General features: G+C 39.7%; 1 protein-coding gene across 2 annotated transcripts in view; it reads right to left on the bottom strand.

Annotated features, from left to right (window-relative positions):
* Positions 1-950: 950 nt before the first annotated feature.
* The window catches only part of MEI4 (meiotic double-stranded break formation protein 4), a 243,919-nt gene continuing 220,620 nt past the window's right edge, over positions 951-24,249 (bottom strand). For both annotated transcript variants that reach the window (XM_089681409.1, XM_089681410.1), the window contains one exon: positions 951-1,199. In XM_089681409.1, coding sequence (XP_089537535.1) covers positions 951-1,199 — 249 coding nt within the window. The remainder of the gene's footprint in view (positions 1,200-24,249) is intronic.

Below are 24,249 nucleotides of genomic sequence, written 5' to 3'. Positions count from 1 at the left end.
TGTTCCAGAGCGCTCTGGAGCTTTAGACTGGGGCGACAGTTCATCTTTAAACATGACATCGACCCTAAGCACACAGCCTACATAACAAAGGAGTGGTTACGGGCCAACTCTGTGAATGTGCTGGAGTGGACCAGTCAGAGGCAAGACTTAAAGCAGATTGAACATCTCTGGAGAGATCTGAAAATGGCTGTGCAGCGACGCTCCACATGCAATCTGATGGAGCTTGAGAGGAACTGCAAAGAAGAATAGGAGAAATTGCCCAAAAATAGGTATGCCAAGCTTGTAGCATCATACTCAAAAAGACTCGAGGCTGTAATTGGTGCTAAAGGTACTTAAACAAAGTATTTAGCAAAGGCTGTGAATATTTATGTACGTGTTTTTTTTTTTTTTAATAAATTGCACAGATTTCAAAACAAACTTCTTTCATGTTGTCATTATGGGGTATTGTTTGTAGAATGTTGAGGAAAAAAAATAATTTAATCCATTTTGAAATAAGGCTGTAACATAACAAAATGTGGCAAAAGTTAAGAGCTGTGAATACTTTCTGGATGCACTGTATGCAACCCTCTGTGCAATTTTGGCACTAGGCTTTACTCTTTAGTATCTGACAGATGCTGTGGGTGTACAATGCACTGTCCATGTGCTTCAGGCAGTGTTACAGAAAACATTTTGCTAGCAAATTGAGAAAGAATAGACAGTTTAAAAATAGGAATCGTAAAAAGAATGCTTAAGCATAAGGTTTTATGTTTAAATACCTTTTTGGAGTGTATTTTTTAATGTATTTTTTTATTTGAAAATAGGTCAAATTTTTCTTTCTCAAATACAAAAGACACAATAGATAAAATATCTTGCTTTCCAAATGAAAATACGAATCATGTAAGGGATATCTAAAAGTGGACAATACATCACGTTTATAAATAACTTCTTCCAACATCCACTGGACACAAAAATCAACTGTCTTCAGTTCCTCTGCATGAAAATAAAGTTGTTAGCCTCCACAGGATAATACTTAGCAATGGAAAACCATCAGAAATCTGGAGTACTGTGTGGTAAAGGCTATTTACAACCAGTTTTGTTTCATCGTTAAAGGTTTCAGAATGCAGTATTTCTTGTCCCTTTATTTGCTGAAGAAGATTTTCCAACAAGGAACATACCAATGAGATGTTCTCATACTTGGTAATGTCATAGTTTTCCTGTCCCTGTAGCAATAAAGAAAAAAGAAAGAGAAAAAAGTTAGAAAACATAAAGGAGATCTAAACTCAATAGCTAAAATTCCATGTGAGTTTTAGTAATATATTTTCAAAAGCTGTTTTCAGACTTCTTCAGTCTACAGCGTTCAGTTAAATAATCCCTGGTAATAATACGACAAAGGTCCTTTTTCAGACAATTTCCATTATTGGGTGACAACTGTCTCACAAATGTGTTCCTTCATTGTAACAAGAATTTCAGATAGAAACTAAAATGGCCATGACTGCACACACTGAGCCAGCATATTCCACCACTGTCACCTTCAGGAAGTCAATTCTGAGCAACAGTGCACAACCATTGAAGAAAGCACATAGACAGGAAGTGGCTACAATGAGGCTGGAAGAAATCATCAGCACTGTGATGCAAATAAGCAAAGGTTAAAAAAGGTGTAAACTGTCTTTTGAAAAAATAATAGTTCTAGCTAGAGTCTATATCTACTTTAAACTATAACAAACTTATACCTAAATTATAACCTAAACTATAACTTATTTCTACACATCACATACATTCAGTGGTAAATTTGTGGCATGGTAATACACTTTTAATTCGCATTGAGGGTAATTTACTAAAGGAACAGAGCATGATCACTTTGCATGGTAAATGCTTACTTAACTTAGTAAAAGAGATTAAGCTCACTTCAATCACCCAATTATGTGCAAGTATAACATTTAATTTTTGTACCTAGCGTAAAACCCCTTTCTTGGAAACCATTCTGGGACACAGTGTTTCATATTTATGATCCATAATTATACTGCTGCCTTCCGGAGAACTGGACACTAGGATAGCCTCTAATGGCCATAACCACTCATTCACATATCCTGCTCAGTTGTGGCAAAGCAGCACAATACACAATGGCAATGGCCAGCACAAGAGGGGAAGGAGCGGTGTCTCTCAGTGGACTTCAAAAAACAGATATGGTAAGAAAAAAAAAAATTGTCATCCATTGAAGTACACAACATATTATATATATGAACCATGAGATGTCCCCTAGCAGTTCAAAACAGAGAGGTGAGCAAATTCAGCAACAGCAATGGGCAAAACTATAGGCCAACAAAAAGAAACTGGAAGTTACAAAGTTGACTAACTGCCATTTGCTAATAATGAAACCCTGTTAAACTTAGTGAAAGAGGCCGAAGCCTGAGTTGCAACCTTACAAACTGACGCAGAAGCTTTATAGCAAAAAGCCCAAGAGTAAATTACTGCCCTGGGGGAGTGAGTTTGTACAGTAAAAGGGGAATCTTCCCTTTTAACTTGTATGCTTGGACAACAATGATGAATCCACCTGGATATGAAGAACTAGAAGCCAAGCCCCCTCGCCTGAGACCCTCAAGAACAAAGAAGGAATCTGACTTCCTGGATTAATCTGAGCATTAAAATAAACCCTGATTGATCTATACACAAGAAAACAGGATGCTTAAAGTGTTATTAAACCCACAACAGTAAAATAAGTGGACAATACATCACGTTTATAAATAATATATGCAGTAAAGCATGCTTGTTATACTCACTGTGCTAGCCTAACCTAAGGAGTTAATGCTTTGCATTGTGTAAAAAGGCTGTTTGATTCTGTCTTTTCTGATCCTCCCATTCTTTGGCTGACTACAATCCATCGACTGAAAGCACAGAGCTCTTAGAGTCACCATGCACATGCTCAGTTTGGTGTATATTGCTAGGGTTTTTCTTTTCTTTGGGAGGGTGCATGTAATCGGCACGGGGTAAATCAGCACTGTCCAGACAGAGGGTCAGGGTTTATGCAGCCTCATAGGACAGTCGGAGGAGAATGAAAACTCCTCCTACAAGATTTAACTAGTGCTCAGCTGGACTCTGACAGAAATCACAAGACTGCTCTAACTGTTGATGAGAAAAAGTATTTAGCAGTTTATATTTACTAAAATAATTGTATTTCCATGTTCTGTGTACTGTGGGAGACCATATGTAGTGAATGCAGGGTCCTGGGTTTAGTAACACTTTAAGAGGCAGGCACAAGAAAGGTTAGACAACATCCAAATTTAAGTAGAAGGAGGAAGCCACATTGAGCAAAAAGGAAGGTCTCAGTCTCAGATCTATAGTACCTTCTTTACAGGAGAGAGCAGACAATGCTAAAACCTTTTTGGTCAAAGTAATCACCACAAGGAAGTCCACTTTATGGGATAGGGAAGATATGACAATACCACTGATAGATGTAACAAGTGATTTTTGGATGGCTGAAAATACACATTCTGATCCCAAGGTTGAAGCTGAGCTTGAACAAGTAGACGTTTATGTCTCCTTATACAAAGGTTGGTATCCAGATAGGATTGGATGGCTTTGGAAATCCACTTGCCAGTGCTCCATACTGGAAATATGCACAATTAATAGAGCTGGGATGTTTAATTTTGCTTGATACATTGGCCAATTGGGTCGAGGCTGGGAGAACTGACATCTGTAACAGAAGGAAAGGAGAACAGAATGAAGTTCCAGTAAGTTCATTGAAAGCTTCACTTGCTCTGGTTTCCAGCAGCCCTGCACCATCAGCAAGCCCAGTATGTTTCTCATGACTATTTTCCAATTAATAGAATTCATGAATTAGAAGTCGTTGTCCTATATGTAAAGCAAAGAAAAAATGCTCAGGTACTGAGTCTACTCTTTGGGGGTCTGGGTGATCAGGGTCAAAACAAGCACAGGCTGCAATAACAAGCCTACCAGCATATACATAGATCCGGGTAATATAGAAGGTGCCACACCCTATTAGTTACAATCACAAAAACACTTATAGCAGAACTCTGGGTAAAAACTTCTTTACATGTCCTTGTTGATGATTTCCTATCTTCACTGAATATTGCATCCATCTTCTGGTTCACTCAATAGTTGCTCTGAAATAGCCTATAAATTGTCAAATCAAACCGTTAATTCTCTTTGGTTTCCTGTTTGTAATACCAGTGACTGCTATGCCTCCTGTGTCGCCAACCACTGGTCTTGGCACATCCCTTCTGTAGCTCTTTCTCCAAGTAGCAATGATGTAATTCTGCCCCACTTGCAGTGGTGGGCATAGCGAGACTCAAAGACACATTCAGCATGTACAGGTCTAGTGTATCCATCCACATTCACTACAATTCCCAGAGGATGATGGGAACTGTAGTTTCCTTTTACTGCAGAGAGAGAGAGGAGATGATATGATGTAATCCCTGCTATTACACCTCCTCCTTGGCAGAGCAGATGCTCTTTTGAATTACAGAGATGAGGTCATGAAAAATCAATTAGACATTTCTCCTAAAAGGTAAGGATTTTCAAAATGTTATTAACGGTTTAGTGTTTTGTGTAGGGGGGTGTACTAATGGGTGATTTTTATTGTCTATTCTGGAGTTCTTCTTTAAGTACTTGGACTTTTAAGGTACCAGATATCAAACAAATAACAACCACATATCAATATACATAATTTTATTTTACGATAATATAAAAATATGTATAAATAAAACACCTATTAAAAATGGGAAAAGATTCTGATACTCATTAACCACTTGCCTACCAGACACTTATACCCCCTTCCTTACCAGGCCAATTTTCAGCTTTCAGCGCTGCCGCACTTTGATTGACAATTGCGCGGTCATGCAACATTGTACCCATATGAAATTTTGATCATTTTTTTCTCACAAATAGAGCTTTCTTTTGGTGGTATTTAATTGCCACTGGGCGCTTTACTTTTTGCGCTATAAATTAAAAAAAGTGCAAAAAATTTGAAAAAAAAAAAAAAGTTTATTTGTTTCTTTTATAAAATTTTTCAAACAGGTATTTTTTCTCCTTCACTGATTTGCGTTGATGAGGCGGCACTGATGGGCACTGATAGGCGGCACTGATGGGCACTGATAGGCGGCACTGATGGGCACTGATAGGCAGCACTAAAGGGCACTGATAGGCAGTACTAATGAGGTGGCACGGATAGGCGGCACTGATAGACAGCACTAATTAGGGGTCACGGATAGGCGGCACTGATATGCAGCACTGATAGGCGGCACTGATAGGTGACACTGATGATGGGTACTGATAGACGGCACTGACTGGCATCACTTCTGGGCACTGACTGGCGGCACTGACTGGCACAACCCCTGGGCACTGACTGGTGGCACTGACTGGCAGCACTGGTGGGTGGCACTGGTGGGTGGCACTGGTGGACAGCACTGGTGGGTGGGCACAGGTGGGTGGCACTGGTGGGCACAGGTGGGTGGCACTGGTGGGCACAGGTGGGTGGGCACAGGTGGGTGGCACTGCTGGGCACATGTAGGTGGCACTGCTGGGCACAGGTAGGTGGCACTGCAGAGTGGCACAGGTGGGGGCACTGCTGGGCACAGGTGGGGGCACTGCTGGGAATGGGTGGGCGGGGCTAGTGGGCGCACAGCTGATCGGAACTTGCGGGGGTCACTGCTGGGCACCGATCATCAGGGCACTGATCGTCAGTGCCCTGATGATCGGTGCCGATCCCCGCTCTGACAACTGCCGGTTCTCGGCAGTACTTTCCTCACGATCTGACAGCGTGAGGAAAGTGCAGCCGAGAACCGGCACTTGCATTTTCCTGTGATCAGCGTGTCATTGGACACCGCTGATCACGTGGTAAAAGGCCGGTGGGATCGGCCTTTCACCACATCTCATGATCAGCTGTGTCCGTAGGACACAGCGATCACGGAGATCGCCGGGTGCGCGCCCCCTGGGGCGCGCAGGAGAGCGCGTTCTGGGAGGACGTCATATGACGTCCACTCAGAACTGGCCGGCCGCGGTGAAGCCGTCATTCGGCTATGCGCGGTCGGCAAGTGGTTAATATAGGTTTACCCCAAAAGAAATATCCAACCCCCTAAAAGCTTATTACAAAAGTAAGTCTAGATAACCAACTGCTCTGTCCCCAAATGAGCCATATATAATGCTGTAAACTATGAATTCTTCACAAAAAGGGAGGAGAAGATGGTCACCAATGAGCTCTTCTCTTCATCAGAAGCATTGCAAAGAAAAGATGGGTCTTAGTTTCCTTTTTCTGGTGACCCTCTTTGTGAAGAATTCATTTGTTTACAGCACCTGTATGCACTCAAGGTCTAATTTTAAATGTGTCAAAAATTGTTGGGAGAATGTTTATTTTGTTAACAATAAATCCCAATGTGTAGGTAGGATTCAAAGGTTAGGCACTTTGTGCGGTAAGATGCGTAAGCAAACGGAACGAGAATGGTTGAATATCAAATTGCATCTTCAGATGTACATAAAATACTATTTCTGAAAGACTGATAAAAGAGGATATGAGAAAGTCAACATGGCAGTTTTCAATCACACAATGTTCAAGAGCAAAATGTTTCAATGTTATCAGTCTCAGATCAGCAAAATAGGAAATTAGAACATTATAAGGTAAAAAGAAATCCACAATGACCACAGAACAATGGTGAATTATTAAATTAGAATTTGATGAATGGAGTTTTATAAGAGACACAATCCTCTAGCATGCTTTCATGGTAATTTACGCAGAAAATTAGGAACATCAGAACACAAGTGAAGGGTAATATTTCATTTATACCAACAAATATATAATTACAAAATTCCTAACACCAAGACAGTGGTTTGTAACAGACCAAAGGGTAGCCGAACATGATACTATAGCTGTAGATACATACTTGATCAACAGTTATATACAGATGTTTGTATGTATATTTATTATATATACAGTATAATTAATATCGGTATGGAATATGCTAGAATTCAAAAAAGCAAAATCTGAAAAATAAATAAATTACTAGAATACCCTGCCATGCCAAAATCTATTGATATTATCAATGTTACAATAGAAGAGCTTTGAAATTGCTAAAAGTAATATTAAAATTAGGTATTATAAGATCAGTTTTTTCAATTATATTTTTAAATGCTGAAAAATGATGGTACCCAAAAACTATGGTATACATAAGTGATGCTTTAAAACCCTTTATAGCCCTCCAATTTAAGGTTACCTGTGAATTATAGCCCTAGAATTATTGATCTCCCTTGGTCAGGGGCGTAGATAAGGGGGGGGCAGCGGAGCTCAACTCCCCCCCAGAGTGTCCATCCACAGCGCAACAAGCTAGGCTAGGGTAGCCTTTCAGCTGCAAGAGCAGCACAGTTGCCTGTCTCCTCCATGCGCTGATAGGACAGTGCAGAGGAAGAGCATACCTGTCAGCAGTCCCACAGCAGCTGACTCCCAACCTATGTCCCAGGATCCAAGCTTTGCCATGGGCACAGCTGCAGTGTCCCCCTACTTCTCTTATACTTATAACACACAGAATGTGCAGCAGGATGCTGGCACTGGAACACTCTGTGTTCCAGCACCCAGAACTAAAAGAAACACTGTGGCTATCTCTACCCACAGTACAAGCAAAATCTCAGACTGAAGGGAGAGAGCAGCTTGGGAGCCTACAGGTAAGCGATCAACAATTGGGCAGGGGAAGGGGTACGATTGAATGGCATTGAAATTTAACCCCTCCCCCCCATCATCAATACAAGGGTGGGTAGATTGTGGGTTAAATATCACTGGCACTGCCATTACAACCAATGTGGTGGGGGGGGTTACCTTTCACTGCCATGTCTACCAATGCAGGATGGGGATGGGGGGGGAATAACTTTCACTGCCACTGCATGGTTGTGAGTGGGAGTGAAAGCTAACCCTTCATCCCCCACCCACCATGCATTAGTGACAATGGCAGTGCAATTGTAACTCACCATTCTCCCATTCTGCTTTTTTTATACACTGAAAGTTAACCCACCTCCCACCCCCAATGGCGGCCAATGACTAATGTGAGGGTTTAGGTGAAAAGGTACTAATACCAGTGCTGGGAGTTATTAATGCATCCACTAATACCAATGTTAGGGATTATTCTTGCGCCCACTGACTTCAGTGCTTACCGTTATTGTGTCCACTGACACCAGTGTTGGGGGATATTAATGCATTCACTGACACCAATGTTAGGACTTTTTATTTCATACACTGACTCTAGTGCTTGGGGTTTTTATAGTGTCCACTGACACCAATTCTGGGGTTATTTTTACTGCCACTGGCACAAATGCTGGGGGTTATTATAGCCTCCACTGACCAAATGTCTGAAGAGTGATCTGCAGTGGATCTATTTTTAGAGAATGTTGTAGGCATGGCTGACAGGCATTCAGGAGGTGACACCGCCGCCTTCTAAATACTTGTCTGTTTTTTTGACAACTGAAGGGGCTTTTTGAATGGAAATATCACACCACTGAGGTGAGAGGATAATCCACATTAGCCAATCAGAGGAAGCAATTTCACCCACTCCTTTTCAGAAACCTTCAGGTCCAAAATAGGTGTGGGAAGATCCCTTCAGCTTCCCCTCAACTTCAACCGACATGGGAGGTATGAAGAAACATTTTTTTGCAGAACAACTGAAACTTTGTACCATCAGGTCAGGAGTTTATAATTAGCTTCTTGGAATCTACTGGCAATGGAGGAATGATGGGAGAAAGAGTGTGCCATTTCTTTGTTCAGGCATAAAAGTGTAAAGTTCTGTCTACCATTTGAGTATAAAGGGCAGGGTAAAGGCATCAAGATGGAAAGTAATAAGACTGTGGAAAGTGAGTATCATCACATTCCTGGACCTACATCAAAAAGTTTTAGTGTGTCTATATGGTAGCCATGGGCCATTTTTGTGCATCAGTTTCCAAAGTCTCCAGTTATCTAGGTGGGGGGTCTATCATCTTTTGTATATTAGTGGGTGGTTTAGGATTCATATTAGAAATTAAATCTTTGAGTCTAAACAAGGTATTAGACAAAGTGTCTGTCTCCAATGCTTGGAACAAAGCTTTGATGGCCTATAACTGCAGTCAACATTGTAATTGCCTGTTCAGGGCTATGTAGACATGTATTATCCATGAATATTCTGAATGAGGGTCCAATAAGGGGGTGGGTTTTCAAAAATGTTCTGTGTTTCTCTTTTAGCCACAGGAGGTACCGTAGGGGCATCTGTGAAGATGTTTGTTCAAGGACGAGTGGGTTGGGTACCCTATGCCTCCATGAGCTTTGGGTAGCATAAGGATCTTGTAAGCAATCTTGTGGTGGCCATTAGACCATATAAATTGGCTAAGTGTTCTGCAAACCCACATGAAAGAAAAACATATTTGAAATATATTTAAAAAATATTCTTCCCAAATATATTGATATATATTTGAAATATTACCCATATTCAATACAATTCAATAAATAGGCTTTTTTATTACAAAATATATGAAAAATATTTTTAAAAATACATTTTCAAATATACTGTATGTCTTTAAAAATACAAATCTACATTTTTGGAATGCATTTACAAATATATGTAAAAATATATGTAAAAATTACTTTTTTATATGTTAAAAAAAATTTGAAGAATATATTTATTTAAAAAGAATCTTTTTTTAAATATTTTTCATATATTTTTTAATATATGGAAAACACATTTCAACATACAGTGTATATATATATATATATATATATATATATATATATATATATATACAGTTGCAAGAAAAAGTATGTGAACCCCTTGGGATTACATAGAGTTTTGCATGAATTGGGCATAAAATGTGCTCTGAACGTCATCTAAGTCACAACAATAGAAGAACACAGTCTGCTGAACATAATACTACACAAACATTAGATGTTGCCATGGTTTAATTGCACATAACATGTAAACATTCACAGTGCAGGGAGGAAAAAGTATGTGAACCTTTGGACTTAATAACTGGTTGACCCTCCTTTGGCAGCAATAACCTCAACCAAACGTTTCCTGTAGTTGCAGATCAGACCTGCACAACGATCTGGAGTCATTTTGGACCACTCCTCTTCACAAAACTGTTTCAGTGTAGCAATATTCTTGGGATGTCTGGTGTGAATCGCTCTCTTAAGGTCATGCCACAGCATTTCAATCGGGCTGAGGTCAGGACTCTGACTGGGCCACTCCAGAAGGCGTATTCTGTGCTCTTGCAGCCATTGTTTCGTTGAATTACTTGTATGCTTTGGGTCATTGTCCTGTTGCATCACCCATCCTCTGCGGAGCGTCAGTTGGCAGACAGATGGTCGTATGTTTTCCTGCAAAATGTCTTGATAAACTCTGGAATTCATTTTCCCATCAATGACAACAATCCGTCCAGGCCCTGAGGCAGCAAAGCAGCCCCAAACCATGATGCTCCCTCCGCCATGTTTTACAGTGGGGATGAGGTTTTGATGTTGGTGTGCTGTGCCTTTTTTTCTCCACACATAGTGTTGTGTGTTCTTCCCAAACAACTCAATCTTGGTTTCATCTGTCCACAGTATATTTTGCCAGTAGTGCTGTGGAACATCCAGGTGCTCTTTTGCAAACTTCAAACGTGCTGCAATATTCTTTTTGGACAGCAATGGCTTCCTCCGTGGTGTCCTCCCATGTACTCCATTCTTGTTTAATGTTTTCCTTATTGTAGATGTGTCAACAAAAATCTTAGCATGTGCCAGAGATTTCTGTAGGTCTTTAGCTGACACTCTGGGATTCTTCTTTACCTCATGTAGCATTCTGCGCTGTGCTCTTGCAGTCATTTTTACAGGACGACCGCGCCTAGGGAGAGTAGCAACAGTGCTAAACTTTCTCCATTTGTAGACAGTCTGTCTTACCGTGGACACATGAACATCAAGGCTTTTGGAGATACTTTTGTAACCCTTTCCAGCTTTATGCAAGTCAACAATTCTTGATCGTAGGTCTTCTGAGAGCTCTTTTCTGCGAGGCATGGTTCACATCAGACAGTGTTTCTTGAAACCAGTAAACCCAAAACAGGTGTGTGTTTTTTAAGGGCAGGACAGCTGTCAGCAACACATCCAATATCATCACACTGATTGGAGTCAAGGTTGGCTCACTCCTGGCTCCAATTAGCTCTGGGAGAAGTCATTAAGCTAGGGCCTCACATACTTTTTCCTCCCTGCACTGTGAATGTTTACATGTTATGTGCAATTAAACCATGGCAACATCTAATGTTTGTGTAGTATTATGTTCAGCAGACTGTGTTCTTCTATTGTTGTGACTTAGATGACGTTCTGAGCACATTTTATGCCCAATTCATGCAAAACTCCACGTAATCCCAAGGGGTTCACATACTTTTTCTTGCAACTGTATACACATACACACTGCATGTTGAAGTTACTTCTTTGTATATTACAAAGTATATGAAAAATATTTTTTAAAATATATATTTTTTAAATATATTCTTCAGATTTTTTTTAACATATAAAGTATACAGTATATTTTAAATATATTTTTTAAAATATTTTTCATATATTTTGTAATACAAACATATATATATATATATATATATATATATATGGAAATTTAATTTGAAATATATTGGCTAGGGCCAAAATTGTAGCAGTTCAAATATATGTCAATGTATTTGGGAAGAATATTTTTAAAATATATTTCAAATATATTTTTCTTCCATATGGGAAGGGTTCCTAAGAACATGTTAGGTATAGAAATGGGGAGGGTTTGAAGTAGAGTATTCTGGGTACTATCTTCAGTGTAAAGTTCCTAACAATCCTCGTGTTCATGTCTTTATTCCATTTTTTTTTTAGATCTTGTTAAGGGTACGCAGGAGTGAGGTAAAGTTTTCTCCAAATATCTCTTCGATAGTGGGGGTGATTTAATGCAAAGATAGGTTATGCATTTGGTTGTTCATCAGAATGGAAAGCTGGGTTTGATGTTGGTAAGTCTGGTTGAGGGGAGTGTAATGTCTCCAATTCATGGAAGTTTATTTTAAAGTTAGATATTGCATCATATCTAGTTACTTTAGTCACAGGTTTGGTAGGGTAGTTTTGAGGAAGGTGACAATGAATAATAAGTCATCTGCTATATTATGGTGATTCCCATGATTAAAAGACCTGTAATGCTTGCATTCTGATGGACATGATGTAGGAAAGACTCTAGGGTGAAGATAAACAGAAGTGGTGACATGGGGCAACCCTGTTGTGTGCTCCTGTGTTAAGAGGGAAAAATAGAGATAGTGCCTCAATGGTTCAAACTGCTGCAGTAAGACATGAATAGATTTCCTGAAAGCACTTGCACATGTTGGGGCATATACCTTTTCTGTGTCTGTGGAAAGTAGGAACATTGGGATATTACGGGTATGGGCCAAGTGGATGGCATTTAACACTCTCATGGTGTTATGCTTTGCTTCTCTATTAGGCAAAAAGCCCAATGGATAAAAGACAATTATGGTTTGTAAAGTGATAATAGCCTATTGTAGAAAACTTTAGTGAAAGCTTTCAAATTAATATTTAAGAAGGAGATTGGTCTATAACTGGCACATTGGCAGAAATCCTTCCTGTCTTTGGATATTAGCGAGTCAATCAGGATGGGGTGGCCTTGAAGAATACAATTTGCCACAAATCATAGGTGCTAAAGTCAGAGCAAAGGCTTTTGTAGAAGTAACTCCTAAACCCGTGAGGGCCAGATGTTTTTCTGCTTTTTAGGGTCTTAACCATGAGTAGGAATTTGTCATCAGCAGAACATCTAGCTGCATACCAGCACCCTGTGCTATAAAGGGGAGGCCTGAGGAAGAACAGGATGATGCAGGTCATTTGCAGAGATTGTACAGAGTTTCACAGTAATCCCTGAAGCAGGACAAAATGCCAATTAAAAGACCATTTATTCATCCCAATGGCAAAATCAATATGAAGAGGAATTTCTTCCCATTCTGATCATCAATGTAAGGGGGCATGTTTTCTTTCACAGACCATACATGTAAAGGGGTATTTTCCATCATTTGACTGCGAATGTAAAAATTCATTTTTTGCTCCCACTGACAATATATGTAGGGAGCAGTACATTAAGTACCCCTGACTGCTGTACAGCTTGTATGCTGCGCTGTACTTTACATAATCCTGGATGCTACACTTGGCACACACTTGCAGGTTGCTAATACTGAAAAGTCTGAGGCCTAAGAATGCAGCACTGAATTACCACTCATGTAAGAAACACCATCACCACACACTGTATATGCTTAAAGGAAAACTACAGCCAAAGCTCTTTTTGGATTCACCCCAGTATCTGGAGCAGCACCTGACTCAGCTTCTCAGTGAGCCGCGTGAAGGGGGGGGCAGAGCAAACCACAGTGGCTGACAGTCACCGCTCTCTGCTCAGGGCAGCCGTGAGAACTGTGCGATGAGCAGTCATGTGATCTCAGAGTTCTCACACTTAGAGCCAGCGGGGGACAGATGCTGAATCCTACCAATGCTGCATCCACCTAGGTAAGTATAATTGGGGGAAAAAAGCTCATACTTCTCTTTTAAGGAGGCAAAAAAGAAACCACCTATCAACTCAAGACATTCATGAAAGAAAAAAATGCCATCATGACTTTGACTATAGCAGGTAACATTTAGGGAAATATTGTTAGATACAGCTAAATGTGCTTACTGCATGATTCTTAATAACATTTTTTTTCTTTCTTGCTGCTGCTAGTAACTTTGCATAGCTTGTTATATGCAGTTATGCGAGCAGTCTCTAACAATCTTTAGTTACATGCGAGTAGTTACATGTGATACATAGGAGCAGTCTCTGCCCATTTCTTGTAGCATGTGGAAAGCTGTGAGTGGCCATTTTGCTACGGAAAAAAATCTATTAAAACTTGTTATAAAAATGTAGTTGTTAACCTGGTTTTAATTTTCTATACAAACAGAATAAGTTACCAATATACACGCTGTACATTCCACTTGAAGGTGGGCCCTCAATCTCATTTCCTCTGGTCAAGAGTACCCCATTTCAATATTGATCCTGAATATGGTTTTATTTAAAATCTGTGTATAAAATCTTGTGAAAAATCCCCTATGATTTAAAGCTTTGCACAAATCCATATAAATCACAGACACTCCATATCCTAACCAAAGACTACATTCTGCTTTACTAGCATCAATGATTCTTTGAAATGTCAGCAACACATTTCATCAAATCAACATACTTTTATTTTCAAACATCAAATCCAGAGAGATAAAGAACCTATCTGATTAAATGAAAAAAAGATAATTTGGAATGACAGTCACTTTATTCATTATGCAAATATTTTGTGTAAAACTTTGGAAAGTTTAGCCGAATGTGTATTAGGAAATTGGGGAGGCAGAGTTTAGTATGCAGCATCTGTTTATGAGCTTACATACTTAGTAAAAGTGTATAATCCTAATACAAGTTGGAGATTTTATTTAAACAAGTATCATTATTGAAGACTAAGTTTACAAAAGTACAATGTGATGAGAACTAGAACGTATTTAGGTGAAACACAAAAAAGTTTCTTAGATTTATGTCAGAAGTATATGCAGTTTTCCTTCTTCTGCACCATACATATCCCATATATTGTCAAAGTTACATAGTCAGTAAGGCTGAATAAAGACACAAGTCCATCCAGGTCAACCAGTTCTAGTGTAAAATGGAAACGATTGCGAGCGCAGGAGAACGTAAAAGCAGCTGACATATAAAGGTAAAACCTCAACACCTCAAAGTAACAATAAGAAATATAATAAATATGCAGCGCTGAATGGTAAAATGAGATACACAATAATAATAATAGTAGTAAAATCATGGTGATAAAATTGTATGAATATAAGGTGAGCGCTACTGATGCGCAAAATTGCTGAAGTGATGGTTACGTCTTATATAGACGTATCAGTATGACACAAGCCAAATAGTTGAGTGACAGTTGTGAATAGTCCAATCAACAAATAGCAGTCCATAGATGGGGTGATCCAGTATTATTATATCCTGCAATAAGGTCATCTAGGTCTGGTCTGGGGCTGCGGAGTCATCAAGCTCAGATGCGGACACTCAGGATGATGCTGCTCACACACATATACATACTGTATACCCATCACAGAACAGCCCCAAGATATGGCTCCAGATCCACAAATGGCTCAAACTTATTGGGCTCGTAATGATCAAGCCAGGGAACAAATAGGTGCCAATAGAGTAGTATGCTTTATTATAAGTTGGGCAAAAGAGTCCAGGCAAAATTGGTAAAACTCACATGTGATAATAAACTTAGATAAAGATGGCCGCCGGCCTTCCTCTCAGCTGTGTGTGGTGTGACGTCACTCCGATGGGCCCCCTCTGACGCGTTTCGTGCACCAGCACGTTGTCAAAGGGGTGAAGCCCACCAGGAGGACGTCGAGACTTTAAATAATCAACTGCGCAAGCGCGGGCGCGCGTCACAAGATGAGACACGCGCATGCGCACGTCACCTCGCACGTCACCTCGGGCTCGCATCACCCTAAGAGGCAAGTGCACATCACCTTACAGTTGTGCGCATGCGTAGGCGGAAGATGGAATCGTTCACAGTACGTCACTACATCTCCGAGAAATACCGCACTTAATGGAATATAAAATAATAGATTGCCAATTCATTAGCTTACATAAAAAAAACAAGCCGAATTGAAAACTCTTACGGGATAATAGTGCAAATTTATATAACATCATATATTAATGGGGACAGCGATAGGCGCCATCTTACTGGAGTCCAATCACATCCACACAAACAGTATTGGATATACATGAAATGGACTCCATATTATTGTAAACTACAGTGTATTAACAATGCTAGTGATTCACTGTAGGGCTACTAATCCCAGCAAGATGATATGATCTAAATAAATTACTAAGTAGATATATAAAAGGATAATTAAAAGGGTAAATTGGCAATCTATGAATAAATATACAGATAACGTTATACAATATAAAAGAAAATAATGGTATATAAATTACAGCTGAAAATAAAACAATATCATAATAGAAGTCACAAAAAGAAATATAAAAACGACATGAGGGAACAGTGTTGGTATAATATGTAATTCCTAAAATCTGAATAAAATCCACCTTCTTCACACATATAGATAAAATATAAAATGTAAAATGCATAGATAGTAAAATGTTAAATAGCTAGGTGATAAATTAAAACAATGATCTCAATAATATAAATAAATCTGAAATATCTGAATAAAAATAAGATAGGATAAAAGTAAAAATAGAATAGAATAAGATAAATATCAACTATTATCAATAAAACAATTGATGTCTAAATCTACGTTGAGGCCATATGGGGACAAAGATTTGAGTTCTACAATCCACCTCGTTTCTAATTGAGAAACAGTTCTCCTTTTATGTCCCCCTCTCCGATGTGGCTTAATAAGATCAATGCCAGTAAATTTAAGATGAGTGGGATCTTGGTTATGACAGTCGCGAAAATGTTTGGAGAGCGAATGCTCTTTATAACCCTTCTTGATATTGTAGTAGTGCTCCCTGAGCCTATCCCTCACTCTCCTTGTGGTTCTGCCCACATACTGTTTATTACAAGAACATTCCAATAAATAAACTACATGTGTACTGTTACATGTAATAAGCAGGTTAATTATGTAGCTCTTCCCGTGGTGTTAGACTTAAATTCACCAATTCTTCTTTTATGGGAGCCATTGTACCGACAAGCTACACATCTGTTACAGGGATAAAAACCCTTTAATCCGAAAGATGATGACATATTACTAGGGGGATCTACCACATTGGGTGCAAATGTATGTCTGAGGGAGGGGGCCTTACGAAAAGTAATTTCTGGACGTTCGGGTAGCACCTCCCCTAACACTGGATCGTTTTTCAAAATGGCCTAATTCTTTTTAATAATTTTTTCCACATCTTTATATTGAGTGGAAAAATTTGTAACAAAAGGGCAAAAGCGTTCAGACCTAATTTTCTTTTCTGATGTTAACAAGTTGGATCTGTTAACGGCACCAACTTCTTCAATAGTGCGATCCAGAACCTCATTATTATCCCCATTTTCTATGAATCTAGTTTTGAGAATAACTGCTTGATTCTGGTAATCGGATAGATTAGCACAGTTCCTACGTAGTCTTAAAAATTGTCCCTTTGGTATATTATTTAGCCATACCAGATGGTGACAACTATCTGTAGGTAAAAAACTGTTCCTATCCGTACTCTTAAAATAGATGTTGGTTAAAATATTAGTGCCATCATTAATTAAAACCAGATCAAGAAAACTGATTTCTTTAAAATCATATTTAAAAGATAATTTAATATTAAGATCATTGTGGTTAAGAGTAGTAAAAAAATTAATTAAAGAAAATTCATCACCTTGCCATAAAAGAAAAATGTCATCTATATACCGACGGTAAAATATAAGGGAGGGCCAATCACATGAGTATATAAGATCCTCCTCCCATCTTGCCTTGAACAAATTTGCTAGGCTGGGAGCAAATTTGGCTCCCATCGCAACACTGGTAATTTGTAGATAAAAAGCATGGTCAAAGCAAAAGTAGTTGCAATGCATAGCAAAGTTTAGTAAGTCTAGAATGAACGACTTTTGCCGCCTATGTATATCTGTAGTAGTATAAAAATAAAATTTAACTGCCTCCATACCATCCTCATGTTTGATATTGCTGTACAGGGCAGAAACGTCAGCTGTGACTAAATAAGTTTTGTTAGTGACTTTATAGTCTTTAAGGTCCACCAAAATTTGTTTCGTATCCCGCAGGTAAGCAGGAGTAGTGGAAACTAAGGGTTGCAGAAAAAAATCTATATATTCTCCGATACGAGAACATAATGATCCAATACCACTAATGATTGGTCTTCCCGGGGGATAGACAGGATCCTTTATGATCTTAGGGAGGCAATATAAAACGGGTAATCTTGGGGCTGCTGGACAAAGGAATGCCTTTTCTTTCTTGTTAATCACTCCTCCATCAAAACCTTGTTTAATTAATAACTTAAGCTCTTTTTTATAAGTAATCAAAGTGTTTTTTTAGAGTGGTTTATAAGTATCTGTATCATCAAGTATATTATGAACTTGGATCATATAATATTTTTTGTCCATTACAATAACACCTCCCCCTTTATCCGCCGGTCGGATAACAAGATCTTTATTGGACAAAAGTGACTTAATACTCTTATTAATCTTTTACTGGTTATTGTAGTCTCTCACTTTAATATTTTTAAAAACGTGGTTTTAGGTGATTTAAAAAAGATTAATGTGTGAATGTGCAGGTGGATTAAACAGTGAAGCATTCTTAAGGTTAGAAACCTTTATATCCCACATGTACCATTAGTCACATCACGTATGAGAGGAGTATTCAAGAAGTACCTTTTAAGTGTGTATATCTATATATGTGTGGAATTTGTCCAATTTTTTATTTGGAACTAATTGTAATCCCTTATTGAGCTAGCTTAATTCATTATCAGTGATGGTAACATTACTAAGGTTAAAGATGCCATTATTAACTAGAGTCTTCTCTTTTTGGGATCCATTGATCCTCTTTCCTCCTCGTTTTCCTCTGTAAGGACGCTTCGTTTTCTTGCTGGGCCCACCCCTAAAAGATGACTCTATCGGGGACCTGGTGATTCTGGAATCGAATTAGAGTTAAAATATGAATTATTATGTCTAAAATTACCATCTGTATTATTAGACGGGTAATGTATATTAGGACCATTATCCCATCCGTAATTATCGTGTTTTTGTTGGAAACCATTTCCAGGTTGATGTTGAAAATCATTATCCCTTTGATTAGGGGACCGTCAATGAGTCTGTCTTGGCCTATTGTTACCCCTCCTGGTGTTATTTGGAGACAATACATGATTGGTATAATGATGATCATATTGTTCTCTAGGGTCTCTCCATGAGACTTTTCTCAGTCTAGATTGTCTTGTTCTATCCGAAAACCAGGTAAAGTTATAGGCATTGTCATTGGGTCTCATATTTGGGTGGTATTGCATAGGATGTATTCTCAAATCCCACGTACCCACATCATTATCATCATTATCATAAAGACTCTGATATCTGTTGTAAGTAGTGACATTATATTCATTATTACTTTGTTTAAAAGGTTTGGATAAACGTCTAGGTCGTGATATCCTTCTAGAAGGGGTATTCCAACCTTCAGATGCACTCTGTTGATCTGAGATAATATTAGTATTATCTGAATGTGTATTTAAAAGTTCATTGTTGCTAGCTTTTTTAGAGACTTGCCATTTGAAAACCTCATTATTTTTGCAATCTCCAAGATCCCTAGCATATTTCTTCCTTTTCTTATTTTTCTGATCTTTCTCAGTTTTATCCAGAAGGTTTTTTAACCTCTCTGATTCAATCTTATATTCGTCCTTATCCATGTAAGGGACAAGTTTTTCACGGGTTTTATTATTTTCTTTGTTTAAATACATTAACTTTTTCTTTTTAAGCAGGATCAGAAATTTGAGTAGATCCAAGCCCAAATTATTAAAATATATTATTAATATTATTATTATAATACAGGACTTATATAGCGCCAACAGTTTGCCCAGCGCTTTACATTATGGAGGGAGACAGTACAGTAACAATACAGTTCAATAGGAGAGGGATTAGTGGGCCCTGCTCCTTGGAGCTTACAATCTAGGAGGGAGGGGATAGTGGTACAAAAGGTAGTAAATAACTGTGGGGGATGGAGTGATTGGAAGAGTAGAGGATTCCAGCATTAGCTGGGGGTGGAGTAGGCTTCCCTGAAGAGATGGGTTTTCAGAGTGCGCCTAAAAGTGAGTAGAGTAGGCGATATTCTGATAGATTGGGGTAGGGAGTTCCAGAGGATGGGAAAAGTCCTGGGGAAATCCTGGAGACGAGCATGGGAGGAGGAGACAAGGGAGCTAGAGAGTAGGAGGTCTTGCAAGGAGCGGAGAGTACGGTTTGGGTGGTATTTAGAGACAAGATTGGTGATGTACTTTGTGGCAGTGTTATGAACGGCTTTATACGTCAGTGTTAGTGTTTTAAATTTTATCCGTTGGGCAATTGGTAGCCAGTGGAGGGATTGGTAGAGAGGGGTGACAGATACAGAACGGTTAGTAAGGTGGATGAGTCTGGCAACAGCATTCATGATGGACTGAAGTGGGAATAGCCTGCAATGAGGTAGGCCAATGAGGAGGGAGTTACAGTAGTCGAGGCGTGATATAACAAGGGAGTGAATGAGTTGCTTAGTGGTTTCCAAGGTTAGGAACGGTCGTATCTTAGATTGTCAGCTCGAAAGAGCAGGGCCCTCGAACCCCTCGTGTATTGTATTGTTACTGTATTGTCTCATGTTCTGTCCCCCTCGCTATTGTACAGCGCTGAGCAAACCCTTTGGCTCTATATAAATACTGTATAATAATAAACTTGGAGATGTTGCAGAGGTGAAGTCTACACGAGTTTGTCAGCGATTGGACCTGGGGCTGAAAGGACAGATTGGAGTTTAGGATTACACCTAGTACCCTGGCTTGAGGGCTGGGACTGATGATAGTATTGTTGATCTTGATGGAGAGGTCGGGGGGGGGGGGCACGGGCTGGGGGCAATACTAGGAGCTCAGTTTTGGAAAGATTGAGTTTGAGGAAGTGGAGTGACATCCAGTCTGATATGTCACTTAGTAGGCTAGTGATGCGATTGGAGACTGAGGGGGTGAGGTGAGGGGTAGAGAGATAAATTTGTGTGTCATCAGCATAGAGATGGTAGTTGAATCTATGGGAGTTTATCAATTGGCCAAGGGAGGAGGTGTAGATGGAGAAGAGAAGGGGTCCAAGGACAGAACCTTGAGGGACCCCAACAGAGAGAGGGAGTGGAGAGGAGGTGGCAGCGTTATAGGTAACACTGAAGGAGCGCTGCGATAGATAGGAGGATAACCAGGAGAGAGCGGAGTCTCTGAGGCCAAGAGAGTGTAGTTTTTTGAGGAGGAGGGGGTGGTCAACCGTGTCAAAAGCCGCAGAGAAGTCAAAAAGTAGGAGTACTGTATAGTGGCCATTGGTTTTGGCAGTTAGTAGGTCATTGTTGAGTTTGAGTAGGGCAGTTTCAGTGGAGTGTAGGGGGCGGAAGCCGGACTGTAAAGGGTCGAGAAGGTTGTTGTCGGTGAGGTGGGAGCTCAGGCGATTATAGACTAGGCATTCTAGGAGTTTAGAGGTAAATGGCAGTAGGGAGATGGGTCTTAAATTGTTCAGGTCAGTGGGGTCCAGGGAGGGTTTTTTAAGTATGGGAGTGATGTGCGCGTGCTTTAGAGGGGAGGGGAAGGTACCGGTGGAGAGGGAAAGATTGAAGATGTAAGTGAGGGAGCATAGGATAGAAGAAGAGGGTGACCGTAGGAGTTGTGAGGGGACAGGGTCCAGGGGGCAGGTGGTGAGGCGGGCTTCTGAGAAAACCTTAGTGACCTCTTCGGTAGTAGCGAGGTCAAGAGAGCAAAGTGTTGAGGGGGTTTTTGTGTAAGGAGTGGTAAGTGGGGTGGATGTCTGAGCAGTGGCGATGTCCCTACAAATTGCGTCAATCTTGTTTTTGAAGTGGTTAGCAATCTTGTGGGCGGTGAGTGAGTAAAACTATGCACTTACCAAAAGCGCATATATAAAGTGCAGTATTAGCATATCCTGCAATAAGGTCATCTAGGTCTGGTCTGGGGCTGCAGAGTCATCAAGCTCAGATGCGGACACTTAGGATGATGTTGCTCACACACAAGGGTCACATTCCGCTCATATACCCATCACAGAACAGCTGCAAGATATGGCTCCAGATCCACAAATGGCTCCACCTTATTGGGCTCGTAATGATCAAGCCAGTGAACAAATAGGTGCCAATAGTGTAGTATGCTTTATTATAAGTTGGGCAAAAGAATCCAGGCAAAATTGGTAAAACTCACATGTGATAATAAACTTGGATAAAGATGGCTGCTGGCCTTCCTCGCGGCCGTATGACGTCACTCCGGTGGGCTCTCCTGATGCATTTCGTGCACCAGAATGTTCTAGTGTGCCTCTGTGTGTACTGTATGTGTATGTGATTATGTCACCACCATTTCCCATATCCCTGTATATTGTGTTTGCTAAGGTGCCCATTTAAAATTATATGGAAAACATCAACACTCCTTGCTGACATCCCTAGCTGTGGAAGGGAGTTCCACATCCTTTCTGCTCTAACAGTAAAGAACCCCTTGCACAGGTTAACACTGAATGGCTTCTCGTCCAACTTCATTAAGTAGCCGCGTGTCTACTCAAGCAACCCGAGACTGAAGAATTTTCTGCCAATGATAGAATCACCATTTAGACATTTGTAAATTGTGATCATATCTCCTCTTACATGTCTCTTCTCCAGAGAAAATAAGTTTAATGTTTGTAGTCTTTCCTTATAACGGAGGTCCCCAGCTCCCCTTATCAGCTTTGTTGCCCTTCATTGGACTCTCTCTAGTTCCACCACATCCTTCCTGGGGACTGAATGACCAGAACTGGATGGCATATTTAAGATGTGACTGAATCAGTTTTGAAAAGTTTTAGAATTCCAAGTCTCATTTCTTCAATAAATACCCTTTTTAATGCATGCTAATAGTCTGCTAGCCTTACCTGCTGCAGCTTGGTATTGCATTCTATTGCTGAGCCTGTGATCTACTAGGACCCACAGATCCTTTTATATCTTCTATTCCCCCAGAGGTTCTCCCCCTAGTGAGTAGCTCAAATTTATATTGTCAGTCCCCAAATGCATTATTTTGTATTTTGTCAATATTGAACCTCATTTGCCATGTAGGTGCCCAACCCTCTATTTTATTGAGGGTTTACTGTAGTGAAGTTATTGCCACGCTTAGTTATGTGGCATTAGCAAACACAGAGATGTACATATTTTAACAAATCTCTGTAATTTTTTATAATTAAATTAAACAGAATTGGTCCCAGGACAGAGCCTTGTAGTATTCCACTTACAGCTTCAGACCATTCAGAAGGTATGTTATTTATGACCACCCTCTGGACATGCTCCTGTAACCAGTTTTCTATCCAGGTACATACACTATCATCATGGCCAACAGATATCAACTTGTAAATTAATTATTTGTGGGGAACGGTGTCAAATGCTTTGGCGAAACTCAGATCCACCACATTCCCAGGCATTCCTCTATCCAAATTACAGCTTACCCTCCTCATAGAACATTAACAGGTTGGTCTTGCAAAAACCATCTTTCATAAAACTATGCTGGTTACTGCTGATGATATTATTTTTATCAGCAAATTCTTGGATGTGGTCTTTTATCATCCCTCCATTAGTCTACATGCTATTGATGTTAGACTGACTGGTCTGTATCTTCCAGGAATATACTTTAGCACTTTTTAAAATATTGATACTATGTTGACTTTTTGCCAATCAGCTGGTACTATTCCCTATTCACTGAATGACTGGAATAACAGCCTAGCTATAACATGGCTAAGTTCCTTGAGGATTCTTGGGTGCAAGTCATTTGGTCCTGATGATTTATTCACATAAAGTTTTTCACATCTTCCTTGAACACGGGTTTTCATTAGCCACAAGAGTACATTCTGTAGTGTGTTACTAACCTGTTTATTATACCCTTCCTTTTCCTTTTTAAAAACTGAGGAGAAGAATGAATTAAAGGATAAGTTCAGCTTTTTAAAAAAATTAATAAATTTTTTGTAGGTAAAAAATGTGCATTCACTATTTTTTTCTTAGTAACCTGGAAAGCATTAGATCCACGATGCAGCAGATCGCAGATACAATGGCAGGCTCCTGCAGGCTGTGAGTGTAGCTGTATGCCTAAACCTCTAATACGGGCAGGCAGTTACTTCAGTCCAGAAAGAATCAATGAACTATATGGAGGCTCACCAGAGCCCTTTCAGTTCACTGAGAACAACAAGCCATCAGCCAAAAAGTATGTTGGTACTTGTAGTTTATATAAATCTGTGAATGAATAATATGGCCTCATGAGAGGAGCCCTGCACAGCTACACTCTTTTCAAATTGTGACAGCGGGTATGGAGAGAAGATCCCTGGGCCTCTATCATGGGAGGGGGATCAGGAAGAGAGCTGCAGAAGCGGGAACATGTTACATATTCTATCCTAAAAACCGGTGGAGCATGTAACATGTTCCCGAAGGTGAACTTACTCTTTAATACAGTTGCCTTCTCCTTGTCATTTGTAACCAACATCCCCTGATTAAACCTTATGGAGACTACATACATACTCTGATCTTGCCTTTTTGCTAATAAT

The sequence above is a fragment of the Staurois parvus genome, unplaced genomic scaffold, assembly GCF_062004578.1.
Source record: "Staurois parvus isolate SC_StPar_1 unplaced genomic scaffold, SC_StPar_1.0 ptg000264l, whole genome shotgun sequence".
NCBI classification, from domain to species: Eukaryota; Metazoa; Chordata; class Amphibia; order Anura; family Ranidae; genus Staurois; species Staurois parvus.
The sequence above is the reverse complement of the archived record's forward strand: the minus strand, read 5'-3'. Positions and strand labels throughout refer to the sequence as shown.